At 42.2% G+C, this 18396-nt stretch overlaps 2 protein-coding genes across 2 annotated transcripts in view; both read left to right on the forward strand.

Annotated features, from left to right (window-relative positions):
- LOC309572771 (uncharacterized protein) overlaps nucleotides 1-2414 on the forward strand; it is a gene marked incomplete at its 5' end in the record, with an annotated part of 29631 nt that extends 27217 nt beyond the window's left edge. The window contains 6 exon segments of the mRNA XM_082281227.1: nucleotides 1-204; nucleotides 409-534; nucleotides 638-913; nucleotides 1360-1455; nucleotides 2082-2216; nucleotides 2303-2414. Coding sequence (XP_082137353.1) covers nucleotides 1-204; nucleotides 409-534; nucleotides 638-913; nucleotides 1360-1455; nucleotides 2082-2216; nucleotides 2303-2323 — 858 coding nt within the window. The 3' untranslated portion in view covers nucleotides 2324-2414.
- A 2107-nt stretch (nucleotides 2415-4521) lies between these two features.
- Nucleotides 4522-15487, forward strand: LOC309573375 (uncharacterized protein C7orf57 homolog; the record flags this gene model as incomplete). Its single annotated transcript, XM_082282273.1, is given in 7 exon segments — nucleotides 4522-4693; nucleotides 5472-5580; nucleotides 5662-5689; nucleotides 5693-5869; nucleotides 11912-12027; nucleotides 13145-13281; nucleotides 15417-15487. Coding segments are annotated over 7 exon segments (810 nt in total).
- Between the last annotated feature and the right edge of the window lie 2909 nt (nucleotides 15488-18396).

Consider the following 18396-nt stretch of genomic DNA (forward strand, 5'->3'; position numbering starts at 1 on the left):
GACACCCAGCTGCAGCTGGATGATGTGGTGAGAGCCAATGAAGACCTGAAGGAGAACATCGCCATTGTGGAGAGAAGAAACAACCTCCTCCAGTCAGAGCTGGAGGAAATGCAGGCAGTGGTGGAACAGACTGAGAGGGCCCGCAAGTTGGCTGAGCAGGAGTTGATTGAGGCCAGTGAGAGGGTCCAGCTTCTCCATTCACAGGTGAGACATCACATGCCTTCAAGGAGAGACGTCACCTCCATCCATGGGTGTGGGCTTCTAATAGCTTGAGTTACCAACAGCTTCAGATCCTTTAAGCCTGCAGAGTTGGCAGGGAGTAGGGGGGCATTAAATACTGAGGGGGTTGAAGAAGGATTGGTCAGCACTTCAACAGACACCTCCTGAGATCCTCTCCTCTAACTCCAGAACACCAGCCTCATCAACCAGAAGAAGAAGATGGAGGCCGACATCTCCCAGCTACAGACAGAGGTGGAAGAGGCCATCCAGGAGTGCAGGAATGCAGAAGAGAAGGCCAAGAAAGCCATCACTGATGTGAGTGCCATGCTGGGAACCAACATCTAGGACACCTTCCACTGGAGGGTGATGGAGAGCACACTTTGGTCCTCCTTCTCTGCTTGCTTCTCTCCTTGGGCAGGCGGCCATGATGGCAGAGGAGCTGAAGAAGGAGCAGGACACCAGCGCCCACCTGGAGCGAATGAAGAAGAACATGGAGCAGACCATCAAGGACCTGCAGATGAGGTTGGATGAGGCTGAGCAGCTGGCCCTCAAAGGGGGCAAGAAGCAGCTGCAGAAGCTGGAGGCTCGTGTGCGGGAGCTGGAGAATGAACTGGAGGCTGAGCAGAAGCGCCATGCTGAGAGCGTCAAGGGTCTCCGCAAGTCTGAGCGTCGTGTCAAGGAGCTCAGCTACCAGGTGAGGCTCATGGGCTGGCCCAGGTCAACTACTGTCCCTTGGCCACAGGGCCTCATATCTCATGCTGTACATGACTTAGAACATGGCTGACCTGCTGGACAGAGAGACACAGGCTGTCTAGACTAGACACTAGAGCACCCACTGCCTCTGTGTCCAGTACTGCAGCCAGACCCGGAACATGGCTGGCCCAGTGGTCATGAGCCACCACGGCCACCTCTCGGTGCCCCAGCATCCATGTGATCTCTGCATGATCCAGAACCTCAGGTGGGACCTCATCAGGGGCAAGAAGACATCCCACCTCCTGCTCCCAGAGCTGAGGCCACCCACAGATCTAGAGAGGCTCCAGTCTCCAAGAATATCATTAACTGTCTCCTGACCCCTACAGCTTGGGTGATTCAAAGTACAGGTAGGGTGAGGTCCTGATCCACATGTCTCTTACCCTACAGACGGAGGAGGACCGTAAAAATATGGTCCGGCTCCAGGACCTCGTGGACAAGCTCCAGCTGAAAGTCAAGGCCTACAAGCGACAGGCAGAGGAGGCGGTGAGCATTAGGGGGGCAGCCGTGGGACCATCTCCCAGGAGTGGGTTTAGGATGTGGCAGAGGATGTGGGGAGTAGCAGGTGACCTTGAGATGAGGTGGTCAATGGGTGGAATGTCAGGGGGTGAGGAGAGTGGGTGGGTGGTGGGAGGGAGAGATGATGGTAGGATGTGGGAAGGAAGGAAGGAAGGAAGGAAGGAAGGAAGGAAGGAAGGAAGGAAGGAAGGAAGGAAGGAAGGAAGGAAGGAAGGAAGGAAGGAAGGAAGGAAGGAAGGAAGGAAGGAAGGAAGGAAGGAAGGAAGGAAGGAAGGAAGGAAGGAAGGAAGGAAGGAAGGATGGATGACTGAGTGGATAGAAGGAGGGACAGGTGGCTTGGAGTTTATGTGGGTGGAAGATTGGATGGATGGTTGAATGCATGATGGATGGATGGATGGATGGATGGAACACTAGATGGATGGTTAGTTGAGTAGATGGTTGAGTGGCTGGAATATGGGATGTCTGGAAGGACAGGTGGATCTATTGTGGGCCAAATGGAGTAATAATAAAGTCAGATATATGGAGAGCAGCTGGGATGGCAGGAGGCCAGAGAGAGCTGTGTGGGAGCCTGACTGATGTCCCTGCCCCCTCAGGAGGAACAGGCCAACACCAACCTGGCCAAGTTCCGCAAGGTGCAGCACGAGCTGGACGAGGCAGAGGAGCGTGCTGACATCGCCGAGTCCCAGGTCAACAAGCTGCGGGCCAAGAGCCGCGACATTGGAGCCAAGGTGGGACTTTCCCCTCCCCACAGGTGCCTCATGGCTGCCCCACAACAGCCCCACGCTCACACTTCCTTTTTCTCCTTCTCCATCAGAAGGGACTCAACGAAGAGTGAAACTCTGGATCCCCAAGTATCCTACCTGAACTTGCAGCTGTCCCACCTAGACCTCCAAGTGCCCAACTCCCCCTAGCTCCCCAAGCTTCATCAGCCAATAAAAAGCATTGAGCAGCACCAGTGTGTGTGGGGCTGGGTTTGTGTGGGGAGGGTGGGGTTACCCCATTGTACGGTATGTTATACAGATGGAGCCCATACAAGCTTCTAGTAAATCTGAAATTTATGAAGAAGAAATTTATGGGATGTGGAAAAACTGACAGGCCATGTGGGAGGATTATAGAAGCATTGTCAGAGTATGCAGGGATGCGGCGAGGAAGGCCAAAGTCTACCTGGAATTGAGTATGGCAAGGGATACCTAGGACAGCAAGAAGGGCTCCTACAGGTACATCAGCAGCAAAAGGAAGATTAGGGAAAATATGGGGCCACTGTTGAATCAGATGAGAGATGGTAAATGTCATGGAATAAAGGGTGGATTTTGTCCTGGTTTCAGCTGGGATGGAGTTTCCCGGTAGCGGCAAGGTCCGGGAGGGCGGTCACAGTGGGAGGGCGTCCTCCCCTCTTCGGGCGGGAGGCGTCCCGGCACGGCTCCCGCTGCTTCCCGAGCCGGGCGCCCGCCGGGAGCAGCGGGAGCCGCCCCCACCCCGCTCTGCGCCCCTTCTGCTGCCGCCTGTGGCAATCAGCGCGCCGAGCTCCAAGCCCTGCAGAAGAAACGAAAGATAGAGGGAGGGAGGGAAGTACCGTGGGCCGGGCTGTCCGGCTCCGCCCGCGGCTCGCCTTCGGGCCCCGTCCCGCCTCCTGCCCGGGGATTGCGGGTCAGCGCTCGGGGAATCGCCCTTCGGTCTCTGAGCTGCGGCCGCAGCGGCAGCGGGGATCCCGGGCATCGTCAGCGGGAGAGAGCCGGGGGAGGGACCCGCCCGGGAGGCGGCAGCGGGCGCCAGCTGGTGCCTCTGCGCCCCTGACCCCAGGGACAGGCAGCGCTTTGGGTTGATTCTTGGGGTTGAGTTTGGGCACAGCCAGCGCGTGTGTGTGTGCCAGGAGCTCCCCAGCGAGCTGCCTGGAAGTGGTGCCCTTACACCGACGGAAAGGCATCAGCTGCAGCTGGAGTCAGTTCGGTAAGTGCCTGAGCATCTTCTGTGGCACAGTGCCCTGGACTGGCTTTTTCTTACTTATCTGCCGTCCATTTTCCCATTTTGAAGGATTTGTTTGTATTTTCTTTTGCTCACTAGAAGTTGAGAAAGTAATATATGGACAGGTAGGGCGTTTGGTGTTGTTTTTTATTATTTTTTTTATTTGGGGATCGGTTTAGGTTATTTTACTGATGCCTTTTCTTGGTCTTAAAATCAAGAGTCATACACGGTTAGAAGGGGAAAAGGGATTTTACCTTGGTATTTATTTTAAGGATCCTTAGATGCACATGTCCAGGTCATATGCATCGAAATGCACCCTGCCAAGTATCCCCAAAGATCGGGTATAACATTATAGGTTTTACTAATTAGCAGATCTATCAAAGATTCCCCAATGAGAGGCTCGAGTGAGCCCCCCTCCCCAAGGAGCCTTCCCCTGGATGGTTCTATCTTAGTTTACAGAATGTGTTCTGGAGAGGACCTTGGGGTCTGGGGCACACTGATCCCTGGCTACGAAGCTTTTAAAATGTTTAGTCTCTTAGCTTGACAAACAAGTCCAAGAATGTAGGCAAAAAGCACTAAGAATACAGAAGTTGTAAAAAGGTATAACAGGGGTATAAAAGAAAAGGCAAAAATCTTCATGGCATCATTTCAAATAAAGACTTGCCCATGGACAGCTACCCTCTTTGCTTTTAGTTAGTGCATGCTAAGGAAAGGAAACCAAAGGCTGAAGTGTTTTCTGCTGTCTCATGTGCCTCTCACTGCTTTTGATGTGTCCTTGGAAATAGTTTTATGAATGAAGAGGCATGATCCTCTGTATGAGAACACTTTACGGGAAAACTTGAATGCTGTCTCAAAACTGAAACAAAAGTGTTTTGCATCTGCTTCTGTAGAAATTGCTTGTGCTACATCCCAGAGTGAGCAAGCCTGGTCTTTTGTCTCCAAAATGAAATGTAGCACCTCATTCATGTTCCAGGTGGGCTCAATTTGTTAAGTTGCCTGAAAAAGGGATGCTACTAGTTAACTTTTACCATAAATTTTTTTTTTTCTGTTGTTTCAGGACAGCAATACCCCATGCCACTAAAACAACCAGAGAAGAGCCCAGTTCCCCCAGCATCCCAGATTCTGGGTCTCAGTGACATTTTAAAAGCTCCCCATGAAGTGCCACTGTCTGGGTGCCGCAGAAGGTGGCTCAAAGAGACTGATTCAGCCTATGTGAGGCTGGCAAAGCAAGGAGGCCAACCTGGTGAGGAGCATCTGTCTTGCTTCTTTGGTTTTTCTTTGTTTTCTTTGGCTTTGCTTGACTGTGGTGTGAAGTGCTTGTAGATGCTGCAGAGGAATCCTCTGGACTGTTGAAATTAACCCGTGGAAAAAAAGAAGAGATGAGAATGTGATGTAAGAGGTCACCTTTTCAAGACATCCTTGCAGTCTATTGTGTGTAGGTACCCCTTTCGCAAAATGTGTGGTCTTGCCCTGTGTTTCATCAAAGCAGCTGATGACCATCTGGCTGCCTTTGAGTTAGGTCTCTATAGTTTATGCTTGAGCTATTTAAGTAGCAGTCTGGTGAAAATAATTTCACAAAAAACTCATCACAAAAACTTGGTAAATGTTTATAAAGTATTACTTTGTGATGACACTCAACTTGTTATAGTGCTGTACATATTCTGTTCTTGTACCAGGGGGATGTGCGGTTTTTTTATTTCCTTTATCAAAGAGGGCAGCCTGAGGAACTTGAGCAGATGGCTTGTGTGCATGCTTAGAGCAGAGCAACAAATCCAGAAATATGAATTAACCAAGCAGTGGAAACATGTCAAAGCATTTAGAGCAAGACAAGCAAGATCCAAGTGGAACAGAATGCTGCAAGCTTCGTACTCTCATCATGCTCTCTTTGTACTTCAGTAATGCTCTTTACTGAAGAAAGCAAGCATTTCTTCCTGACAAAACAGCAATCTGAAAACAAAGGTAGTGCTTTCACAACTAGGTAAGAAGTCAGAAAGGTACTGGCTCTTGTCTTTTCTCTCCAGATCTACTGAAGCACTACACTCATGTGGTGACGAAGTGCCCTCCTGCAGCATATGCTGCACCTGACTGGTACTCACACTGTGCCAATCCCACAGCGATTGAGGAGCCACGGTAAGACTGCTGAGGCCCAGCACATCTTGGCCTCTCTCTTCACCTATTAACATTTCAGAATGCTTCTGTACTAAAGTGCAGGATTTGTATACCTTGTACAAACACACGTTAAATCTTTGCCTACAGGAGCTGTGTTTCCTCTCTACCAGATTATAAGGTTCACAGAGAGTTTAAGGATGACGACCATCGTGGTAACAGTTACGAGGCAAGAAGAGGGCCTTTTGAAATTGATACAAAAAGTGTTTGGCAGCAGGATGCTGAGGACAAAGAAAACACAAAGAAAAAGAAGGTAGGATGGAGAGGCACCCTGTGACTATGCTCTGTTTGTAGAGCTTGTGAACACATCTCTGTCTGGGCCTGTTGCTTCTTACAGGAGGGAAGCTGTAATCCATGTGAGTTTCTGTATTCCAGAATCAATTTTTATATTGCAGTTAGAGAACAAGAAGAAAGCCATGTTTTCTTAAGTGCTGCAGGTGTAGCTAAGAACCGGAAATGCTGTTTCCCATCACATTATATGGTAGATATACTTAAGTATAAATAAAAAGCAGTAGTTAGTTTCCATCTTCTTATGCTTTATTTCCCCTGCAATTCATTCTTGGTGAAGAGACATCTTGTTTAGTAATCTTGGGTGAGGAAGAAAGAAGATAAGAACAGAAGACTATTCTGAAAAAGACATTTAATTTAATTTAAAATGCAAGTGAGCTCCCAAAAACACTGTGCTAGCTGTCTTTGAATGAGAGATATATCCAAGACAAAGTAAGTATAGCACAAGCTATGCCCAAAACGAACTTTTCTGTACTGACATTGGTGTTTCATTTTGGAAAACTCTTCTATCCACCCTCTTTTATCCTCCCTGCCCCTGCCCAATTTAGATGCTGAAGCCTTATGTTTTTAAAATATTCTCTGTAATCTCAGTTGCCACATAGACCATAAGCCTTTGGGGTATACCTGGAAAGGCATTTGATGTACTTGAACACTAGTACCTCCCTGCTTGAACAGAAGGGCAGATGTTGGACATTTTAGGAAAAAAGTCCTCAGCCTTTGCTGAGATGAGTAACTAGAGCAACTTCAGAATGATGTCTTGTCTAAATGGGAACACCTCATTACTGAATAGGCTCTGGAATGTTTACTTAATCTGGGGCAACAGGCAAACAAACAACAGGTGTTTAAACTGTAATTTGTCTGATGCTTGTAGGTGAAGCTTTTTTTTTTTAAATCATAGATTTAAGGCACCGAAAACAAAAACTTGACTTGCTGCAGTGCCACTTAAAGGAATTGAACTAGGACATAGAGGAAGTACTGTTCCTCACTCCCTTACTTAAGAATCAATTATGTTCAGTGCTCTAAGAGTCAAACTTAACTTTGGTAACAGTAATTCAAGTCCATGTGCTGACTTGTAAAGTGAGACTGAGGTCCATTTCACTTTTGAGTTGCTTCATTCAGTCACGTATCTGAAAGTTTCCATCTGCTTTATTTATCACTAAATACAAAGTGAATATATGCTACATATTTAGCTCAGATTGCAAATATGCCAAGGCTCTCGTATATAATTGACACTATTCTCATGGAAGTTGAAGTTAAGTTGTGTCTAAGGTTCTAAATCTACCAAGTCTTTTTCTATAAGATTAGGTGCCTGAGAAGGCAGATTCTGCTAGGTTTAGCTCTACCTCCATACCACCATCTCTCATTTGGCTGTGCTTCACAGTATCTTTGTTGTACGCTGAAAAGCATATCACGTATCTTGAAATGTCACTTGGTGCTTCTTTCACAGCTACTTCTTGTATATCCTCTTTTGGGAAATTTCTGTCCCATGCTCTAAGAGTACTTTCCCAAAGAGTCTTCCAGGTGAAACAATAGAACTAGTCCTACCAAAAAGTCTCAATTTTAGTTTTTCACCCTACATCTTGTATGTTGAAAGGTAAGAATAATGTATTCCAAAACACCACAGGCAAATTTCTAAGAAATATTCAATTTATTTATTTCACCACATGATGATACTGCAGCAGCAAACTACCTCAAGTATTTCTGGTAGTATGAGACTGAATGTACTGAAAATATTTTTCAGTCCAGTGTGACTAAGTAGTTATTCAGAAGAGAGATGCATGATGCAATTGTGGAGCTAAATCCCAAAGTGCGCCCTTAGGAACAAATGCAAAACCATTAACCTCTAAGGCTACCTCTTTTGCTCAGTTTGGAAAACATTGTTCCCAAGTGGGCCCTTGCTCTGGAGGTTTAAGCTTTTATGCTGCTTTGTTCTGAAGTATTAAAATTGCCACTGTTTCTTGTGGTTATTTCTGTGTAGAGGAGGACTGGAGATCCGTGGGACCATTGCATGGTTCTCCATGCCTCAGGATGGATCCTGTAGTTCCTCTCTAATGCCTTAGTCACAGCAATAAGTCTTATTCTTCTGGGAATTTAGAAGATCAGCAAAGAGTGTTAGTGCATGAAGGATTTAGCCTTTGTGCTCATGGCAAAGTGATGGACTTCTGGCCCAGGGAGAAGCAGCCCATGGGAATCTCACAAGGCTTAATAAGATGAAGTCCGAGGTCCTGCACCTGTGTTGGGACAAGCCCTGTTATCAACACAGACTGGGGATGAACAGATGGAGAGCAGCCCTCCAGAGAGGGACTTGGGGGTGCCAGTTGATGAGAGGCTGGACATGACCCAGCACTGTGCACTCACAGCCCAGAGAGCCAAACGTGTCCTGGGCTGCATCCAAAGCAGCGCAGGCAGCAGGGTGAGGGAGGGGATTCTGCCCCTCTGCTCTGCTCTGGTGAGACCCCACCTGCAGTGCTGCATCCAGCTCTGGGGGCCCCAGAACAGGAAGGACATGGACCTGTTGGAGTGAGTCCAGAGGAGGGACACCAAGATGATCAGAGGGATGGAGCACCTCTTCTATGAGTAAAGGCTGAGATAATTGGGATTGTTCAGCCTGGAGAAGAGAAGGCTTTGGAGTGACCTAACTGTGACATTTCAGTACCCTGCAAGAAAGATGGAGAGAGACTGTTTAAAAGGGTGTGTAGTGACAGGACAAGGGGAATGTGTTCAAACTGAAAGAGAGTAGGTTTAGATTAGATATGAGGAAAAAAATCTTTACTGTGAGAGTGGTGAGGCACTGGAACAGGTTGCCCATGGAAATTGTGGATGTCCCATCCCTGGAAGTATTCAAGGCCAGGCTGGATGGGGCTTTGAGCAACCTGGTCTAGTGGAAGGTATCCCTGCCCATGGCAGGGTAGTTGGAGCTAGATGGTCTTTTAGGACCCTTCAACCCAAACCATTCTGTGACTCTGTGATCCTTTTGCCTGTGCATCTTGTGGCCCAACTGGGTTGGGTTGAAAAAGCTGTAACTTTAAGAAGAAGGGAGGCCTGTATGGGTGAAAGGTCAGTTGGAGGTGTCATCAGGGTTTGCATCAGCATTTGGCAATATCCCTGCAGCACCAGTAATATTACTTCTTCATCTCCAAAGTCCTCTCTTTCAGGCACTTGCCTGAAGTGTCTGTGTATATGTACTTAGGTATGTATGTGCTGTTGCAAAAGGATTTCTCATCTGAGGTCAAGATGAGAGAGATTTGAAATGTAATCTAGAATTTTGTCCTTGATCACACAGGAGCCAGGATTTCATCTGGAGGTTTTTATCTTTCCATGCTGGCTGCAGATACCCATTTTTGTTCATATACCAGCCAGACACAATATATGTTCTATTTCACGTTTCTTGAATACAAGATTAATAAATGTGTATTTATAGTAAATGTAGTAATTTCTAGAGTATGTTGTTGCCATCTCTTCACAAAGGGAGAAAACCTTTGAACATGCCATGTGTAGTTTGTTTTATCTGAGAAAACTGATGGCTGCTAAATAGAGGCTTGTCAAAGGGAAATAGCCCCCTCAGCTGTAATCATTGGAGTGTAGTGGCACAAGAGTCTGCTTTTAATTCTGAATTTGCCCAGGAAAGTAACAAATAGCACTTGAATGGATTGCAGGTGCCCTCCAAAACCAAATTCTGATCTGTTCCCTTGCTACTCTTGTCATCAATTAGTTTACTTGAATAGTAGGGAACGTTTTGGTCCCTGCAGTTTATGCTAGCCTCTCATTTAATGCCAAGAAAGACATTTGAAACAATGCTCTTGCTCACAGACTTCAAGACTTTTCTCTTTGCCTTTCCTTTCCCCTTTCTTTTTATTGACTTTATTTTGGAGAGTTTGACCCTTTTTCTGTTTCTAGTCAAAATCTCCCTAGCTTCTGCTCTCCCCTTGCCCTTTAATTAACTCTTTAATTACTAGACATCCTTTCCTGGTGCTTTTTTTCAGTGCCTAGAGGAAAGTCTCATCTCTTTCAATCTGAAATCCATGTATCCTGACTATCAAATTGAGCTGTGTTTCTGTATTGCCCTGTGTGCCATCCTGCCTTCAGCATGTGACAAATGTCACCTTTTGTCAGCTGAAACTGCAGGTAATTGTGTCCTGGGTCTGAAACTTCCATTGCATGTCAGGTCTGAAGTGGTCCAGTCTAGAATGGAAGACAGCGCTATCATTTTTGCACAATAGGATGACATTTTTGAAATGTAAAGCACAAATACACTGCTTCAGCAAATAGTGTGAACAAATTTGAAAAGCAGTTCTAAGCAGCTAATGTGGTTTTTAACCTCCAGGTTGGACAAAGACCCTCCTTTTCATCTCACACACCCGCCTCTGCATGCCCTTGCTAGTATCATCTCTTCTTCTTTGACACATGTCCCAGTCTGACTCCACTGAAGTCTGTAGGGGTTTTGGCACTGATTTTACACATGTGTTTGTATTAACATCCTGCCTCAGAATCAGTACAACTGCCTGTCCTAAGCTTCGCTTTCTTCCAGATAATGAGAAAATTTGCATTCTCCGAACATTCAGATGTGCTTTTTTTTAGTGGCTTCTTAATTAGTTCATTGATTAGATGTATTCAAAGGCCATCATACTTTGTTTGCTCTTTCCTTACTCAGTGTGCACAGGCTCCTTGGTGTATTTACATTTTGGAATCTTCTCCTTATAGGGTTGTCAAGGGAGTTTTGTAGTGTCTGAAATCCAAGTGTGACTGCTGTTGATGCATCTAATTTTTGCACTTCACAGTTTTTTGCTCTGTTAATTGTATTGCTGTAGCTATGTCCACATAGGTGGAAAGTATTTTTGCCCTTAATGTACTTTTACAGAGCAATACATTTCACTTTTGGTTACCCTGTCCTGATTTTTTTTCTAAATAACCTGCAACTAATATCTCTTATAAACTCTAATCTCCATGGGTCACTCTCTTATGTTGCATGTTTAAAAAAGAAAATGGTCAAGTAACATGTAGGTTCTAATTAAAAGGATATATTAGTACAACACTAAAAATTTGTCAATAAGCTTTGAAAATTTTGTGCTATCTTCAGGACTTCCCCCTTGTCCCCTTTTCTTCGTGCAATGAAGGAAGCTGTAAGTAGTCTTTAAAGATGTTTTGTTTTTTTAACTCATAATTTCTTAACAACTCTTAGTGAAAAATATCTGGGAGTTGTTGAGGATATTTAATTTCATGCTTTTATTTAGGATGGAAGTAAGTTGACCCTTTAGTAGCTGTTGATTTTGATCAAAGTTAAAATAAAGAGCTTTTATATGTGTTGCTCATGTTTTTCCGCTACTTTTTGGTTTTCCCACTTTCAGTTCTGGAGCGTGTGATGTCATTTCCCTGGTTTTCTAGGTGACATCTTTCAGTCCTTTAGTCAACACTGAGTTTCTTTACCTGTCATAGGACAGGAAAGATGGTAAAAGTAAAATATATTTTTCTGCTATAAGCTTCCCCCAATATATATGTATTTGTTTGAATTTTAAACCTCTAATTAATTTACACACAATGGTTTTCTTATAATACAGGATGTTTTATTCTTTTTATTAAAAAACAAAACCCAAACAAACTAAAAAAGGAGTGGCAATTAAACCATAAGTTAAGATTTCAAGTCCTCCTGACTTTAGTAAGACTGGTCTGTTTTCATATTCTGCATACAGAGAAATGGACCGAGATGAGACGTTGTAATGGGTAAGTTTCAATTTGAAGCTTAATTTTGGGTAGAAGTGTACTGTGAGGGAAAGACTTGTGTGGAGCACATTGTGGAGAGAGCAAACAGCTAATCTCATGTGGAATAACCAAGGGGCTGCTTTATCTTTTGTTATTCCTCTATAATCCATTACTATTACTTATGGAAATAATGTAGGTAAGACATTGAAATTTGAACACATTTAGGCCTTTAATATCGCCCTCACTTTTGAAGGCTATGCTATCACATAATCTTCTTGGTTATTTTTTTCATAACTCCTTTTTTTTTAAGCTTTCTCTAACACAGGTAAAGCTCCCACCTATAAGCCCGAAATATCCAAGCAGAATGCCAACTGTTCCTACAAACAAGGAATTTAGTGGAGCAAATAAGATTTCCTTCCCACCTGTGTAAGTAGTACACTTAGGAAAACCATTAAACACCTAAGCCTGCAACTATTAGTGCGTACATATAAAATTGCTCCTTGTGAAATTGCAAGAATTAGTGGATATGTGTATGGAAATTGTAGATCTTTATTGCTGCTAAACTTGCTATCATGTGTGATGCTAAAATAGTTTTAAAAGCATCTAAAGCAACTAAAATAACAGTACTTTAATTCATATAAGGAAGTTATTTAATATAACTGTGCATTAGGAAAACTAAGCATAGAGTTGCATGTCTTCATGTAGCAGACTTCTATGGTATTCTAAATTGTCTGGGTTTTTTCTTAATACCAGTGAACAGGTGAAAATGATAATCTACATTGTTAGTTCTGTAGCTGTAGGTTACAGAGACACAAGTAGGACTGACACATTAAGGAAAGACATAAACTGTAGCCTGTGTAAGGTCAGACACAGTAAAAGTACTGTAATGAACACCTGGAAGAGGTGTTTTAAGCAAATTTTTATGTCATGTCGGATGTGATGTAATCACATCATCAGCTGTGTGCACAGCTGAATTGTTTCTGAATACTTTGTCTTAGAAATTTATTGCTCAGTCATCAGTAATCCCAGTATGTTTTAGAACTATGTTAATGCTGCCAAATAAGTAAGTACACTGTCAAATGAATTAAAGAGAAAACTTGTGACAAAATTTCACTTTTGTGCACCACAGAATGAGTACTCTCAGCCTTTTTTACTTGCATATTCTTTGTGGGATTTTCCTTTTGCACTTTTTGTCTTTAAGACCAGAACTGTGTAAGTATTATACACGTAAAATTCCAATGAAAGAGATGGCTCTTCTCATGTAAATGTACACAGTACTAAATAAGGCATAGTTGTCTGCTTTTGTTTGTTTGTTTGTTTGTTTTTGGTTTTTCTTCTTAGATGATTACATGTAGAATATCTGTTTTGTTATTTATAAATAAATTATAAGGCTATAAATGGTTATATTTGAAAATTAATGTTATAATTAGAAATAAATTACATTATAAAATAATAAAATTTTATTAAAAATAAAATTTTACCCTCAGTCCCCAGTTTTGTTTACTTTTGCTTTTGTTTTCCTTTAATATATTTGTATTTACAGGCCTGCTCAGAGAAAAAGTGAAGCAGTAAATTTTAGCAAATTAATAAGCAATGGCTATGAGACTGACTGGTTTTGGCAGTGTACTGGATGGGAAAGAAAGACTGAAGAAACACCAGAAGTTAGTGAGCACTCCGAAGGTAATGTTATTGAAAGATTTTTTTAAATGAGCTGGGCTCTCAAGGTAACAGCAGGGGGCAGCCTCAATATTTGTGTGGCTCTCGGAATATGGTGAGACACACTGAATTGTTGTGCTTAGTTTACAATACCCTATGACCAGCTAAAGAAAGGAGTGCTCCTGTTTGTAGGCAGCGAAGGCAGGCACTTTCATGGATTTTTTTCATCTCTACAATTGCAGTAGGCTCTGTTCCGATCCAGGGGCTTCTGTGTTCTGATCCAGGGGCTTCTCTGTGATGTGTTTCTGCAAAATGCTGCAGAGACACAGCCATTCTGCCTAAATTTAAGCAGCCTGTAAAATATTTGTTGCCTTTTTGTTATGAATATTCCTTTGCTGTCACACTTTGCCCTTAATATTTTTCTGAAAACTTCCATCACTAGTGTCATTGATACTTGTCTTTAAGAAATAGACCACTATTCATAGAAATTTGTAAAAATAAATATATGCACATTGTTGAGGGCAGTGGAACTGCAACAGTTTAAGAGAAAAGAGTTATCCAATGTTCACCTATGCTTTCAAACCTTACTTTGTCATGCACAATAGCAATAGCTAGGAAAGACATCACTTGAAAACACTTTAATATAATGGTTAAAGGGTGGGAAAATTCCCCTTACTTCTGTCAAAGACCTTTTGCTTTGATAACTGTGGTGGCTATATCAGTTTTCTATAGCAATGTTTGGAAATGCTATTGGATTTCCCATTGCATGCACCAGATTTTTTTTTATTTGTATCAGGGAATCCTTTTGTATACACTGGGAATTGTCATGATTCCCTTGACCTTGATATATTAATGTATGAAAATCTTAGAGGCCAGATATTTTAATTTATCTTACGCTTCACCTCTGTCTGAATTCATCTTTGTGTCTTCCATTAATGTATCTACAGTATTTTTTTTTTTTTTTTCGGTGTGCAAAACCTCTTCTTCCAGGTGAGTATCAGAAGAAAACAGAGAACTAGAGGTTGTGGGGTTTTATTCAGAAGAAAAAATGCCATAAAACTGGGGCATGAAGCCAGATCTTGGTCTGGATCTGAAAAAGAATGCGTAACCTTAGAAGCCACTCTTGAAGCTAACTTAAGTATCCAAGCTCTGACCATGCAGAGGATGCTGCTTTGCGACGCTCAGTGACCCAACAATTCAACCGTGTAGTCTAAAAGTGCTCCTCCTCAGCATGAAAGGAAACCTTGAATGTTCTTCTTTTCAGATTCTATTTAACTTTCTTGTGTGCTGACATTTTTATTTCCCATTACTGTGAGTAAAATTAAAGGATTTGGGATTTCAAAATCCCAATTTCATTAATTTGGTGATAGTTGATTTCTTTAATGTGTGTGCCTCTAATGAGACATTTGAGATATACAGAAAACCTGAAGATTTTTCAGAGTAATCATGAAATTGGTTTGGTTATACCACTTAGGCAATAGAGAAAACAAGTAAAGGTGCAGCGTAAAGGCTGCTGAAAAGTCAGTGTGCTGCACAGATTGATTTATAGATACTTCTAATTTTTGACTTGCTTTTCTTTTTCAAATTTTCCCATAACATGACAGCTGCTTTGCTTCTATTGCCTTTGTTTGCAGTCATAGCTATTCTGATTGAGATTGGTTCTGTATCTCAGTGTAAAAGGAGATTGCTTTTAATGCTCTTAACAATGTGGTTTCATTCAGACATGTACCTTCATTCAGTTTTGACCTTGTCCTTTTTATTCTTCCACATGATTGTGGAAGGTAGTGTTTTTACTTTTTTCCCACTTGTATCATTTTGTCTGTTCATTTAAAGCAATTGGCAGCATGAGCAACTTGCAGCTCCCTTTTGAGATGGAGCTTTCTCTGTTCTCACTTGCACAGAGTAAGTCCTAGACACATCAGGCAGGAGATACAACCCATTCCATATGTCAATCTATAATCCCTTTGTTTTGGGATATAGATTTGTATCATACTGCAAATTTCTTAGGTAGCTTTTTATCTTTTTAATTCAAAATTAAAAGTACTGGAATTTATATGCATTTTGACATGAGGGAGAAACCAAAAATTTTAGCTGACCTTTTTATTCTTATGGTTGAAGTTATTCTGCAAGCATTAAACCTTTTTTTTTTTCTATTGCAGATTCAGAAGGATCTGAAACACCACCTGTAAGCAATGAGTTAAAGCCACCATTTCAGGGCTCTAATAAGTAACTTGAAAGATGGTTGGGGAAACTAAAGCCTTGTATTGCTTATATAGTCCACTATTTACATGTTGGCTAGATTATTTTTGTAATTTAACTTAGCCCTGATTGAGAAGTTTGTGAGATGGAGGAACTTCACTGGGCTTGATTACAGCAAATTTTAAAGAACAGGCAACAGCTGTCGGTGCTTAGTCCTAGACTTTTCCTTAATATAATAAACAAAATAAAGCAAAACTGAGGTTTTCTCCTGCACAAGACTCGTGCTGCTTTGCTGTTCTCAAACAGGGTTACCATATTGCTGCTGACTTGGCTAGACACAGGCATGCTATCAATGTGTCCAAATCAGCAAGTTTTTTCAGTTAAGTACAGCTGTACTCATGAGCTGTGCCACAAAGAAAGGTGGAGGGGAACTGTGTGGTATGGGATGAAATGTAAATAGTAAGAATTGAACTGGTGTGGATACTTGCAGTAAAAAACTCAAGCCTTCACTGAAGACTGCTTCTTTATGCCAAAAGCTCATTTATTTAGACCAGATATTCAGCTTTCTATGACACTTCTCGTGCTATGCCTGCTGCACAAGAACTAGTTGATCAGTCACAGTGTTCAACCACATAATTAAAGACCTGGTGGCATTTCCTGTTATAGTCTTGTTGTATAGAAGCTGAATTGTTGGTTAAACAGCTACATGGACTCAGCTATCTATTGCGTCCACACTTTCAGCTGTTAAATAAAAAAATTATCTATCCTGAATTCTTGACCGCAACAAAAATTTAATATGCCAGATTACTGTGTTTACTCATACCAGCAAAAGTTTGTACTTTGAAATAGCAATGTATGGAAGTTGTACTTTAATATTTTGAAAAAGTTAACATACACTGATATTTCAACAGTTGCTATTTTATCTACTTGGTTTAAGATATATCTGTGAAATCTTATTAATAATTAAATATTGATTGTAAAGTCCACTAGAAAGTGGATGCAATTTCATTACTATGTTTTTTGCTGATACTATGAAAAGTGAACTGGTAATTTTAGAATTTCCTCTTCAGATTGCATTCAATGCATTTTACACCTTTGAATCCAAGTCCTTAAAATTCTAAAATTTGTTACTAAATATAGATTTCTTTGAACAGAATGTTTAGAGGATTTGGTTTAATACTGCTCTTCTTTAGAATTTTGATGTAAAAATTGATTAGAAATAGGTAAACCATTACTAATCTGAACCCTCACAATTTTCAGCAAACATTTGCAGAAATTTTGCTATTGATGTTGTTAGACTCAGCACCTGAGTCCATCTTTGCTGTCCATTCTTTTGAACAATTCAACTAAGTTGTATTAAAAAAAAAAGGCTAAAACATATGCAAATGCTTAAATTGGCTAGTCAGAATTTTTTTCTAAGTATAAAAAAGCTTACATCAAGCTGTAACTGTAGGAGTGAGATTACTTACCTTGTATCTGTCTTCACTTACAATTTGTGTTGTGGATTATGTCCAGATACATTGAAACCATTCATTTTGCTGTGAAGGCCGAGCTTTTGGGGAAAACCTGTTTTCTAGGCTAGCGCATCAGGGGATGCCAGATTTGGAGCTCATAGCATTAAAACCTGACCAGCTGTGGTGAGTTGACTTTAACTGGACACCAGGTGCCCGCCAAGCCTCTCTATCACTCCCCTTCCCAGAAGGATAGGGAAGAGAAAATAAGGTAGAAAACAACTCATAGGAGTGACTCCAGTGAAGGGCGACCAAGCTGGTGAAGGTTCTAGAGAGCAAGTCCTTTGAGGGGTGGCTGAGGGAGCTGGAGTTGTTTAGCCTGCAGAAAAGGAGGCTCAGGGGTGACCTTATCACTCTCTACAACTGCCTGAAACAAGGGTGTAGCCTGGTGGGGGCTGGTCTCTTCTCCCAGCCAACCAGCGACAGAATGAGAGGAAACAGCCTTAAGCTGTGCCAGGGGAGATTCAAGTTGGACATCAGGAAGAATTTCTTCACTGAAAGGGTAGTTAAGCACTGGAATTGGCTTTCCAGGGAAGTAGTGGAGTCACCATCCTTGGAAACATTCAAGAAACAACCTGTACATGACAGTGCTATGGTTTAGTTGACAAGGTGGTGTTCAGTTGAAGGTTGGACTTGATGATCTTGGTGGTCTTTTCCAACCTAAATGATTGCCATTAATGTGTAGTCAGCTTTCCTTAGTCAAGCCAAGGAGATGTTTGATCTGCACTGTTGGTCAACTGAGTCTGAATGGATCACAGTTTGAACACTGTGAGTTAGAATATTAACAGGCTGAGATTTCTCTTCACAAGAGCAGGGGGGTGATCCTGGAATCTGTTTGTGCATTCAGAATAACAGAGCTGCAGCAGACACATAACTTGCCTGTTCCCCAAGGGCCATGGAGTCAAAGTGGTGTAACAAATCAAAAAGCTCCAGCTGAACCCAAGGATGAAAGTGTGCTGCTTCAATTCACCTTATCCCAGTAATCACGTTGTTCTATTTACTTCTGAGTCAATGCAGTCATGCAGCTGGCAGTTTTCAAAGTCATCAGCAGTTCCATGTAAAAGCAGTGGAAGCTTCTGGTTTTCCATTTCTGTTTTTCAGAGAAATGCCAAAGTCAAAAGCTGGGTGCTTATTACAAAATCTAGCCTTATTGTTTTAAATGCTGAAACATTTGTTTCATTGTCTTGTGCTCTATTTCTGCCCTGAATGCCTTTAAGTAGTGAGATGATTTTTTTTTTCTGAATACTGATTGCTTTGCAAGCCCAAAGATAAAACAAAAGTGCAGTTACATTTTATGAATTGCATCCAAGTATACTGAGTATGTGAATGTTTCTAAAAGAGAATTCTGGATAAAGATTTAACAATAACTTGGCAGTTTAGTGACCAAAGGATAATTTTCCTTTTATATACAAGCATTTCACTGTAGTGA

This window comes from Coloeus monedula (genome assembly GCF_965178545.1).
Source record: "Coloeus monedula genome assembly, chromosome: 1".
Classification (NCBI taxonomy): domain Eukaryota; kingdom Metazoa; phylum Chordata; class Aves; order Passeriformes; family Corvidae; genus Coloeus; species Coloeus monedula.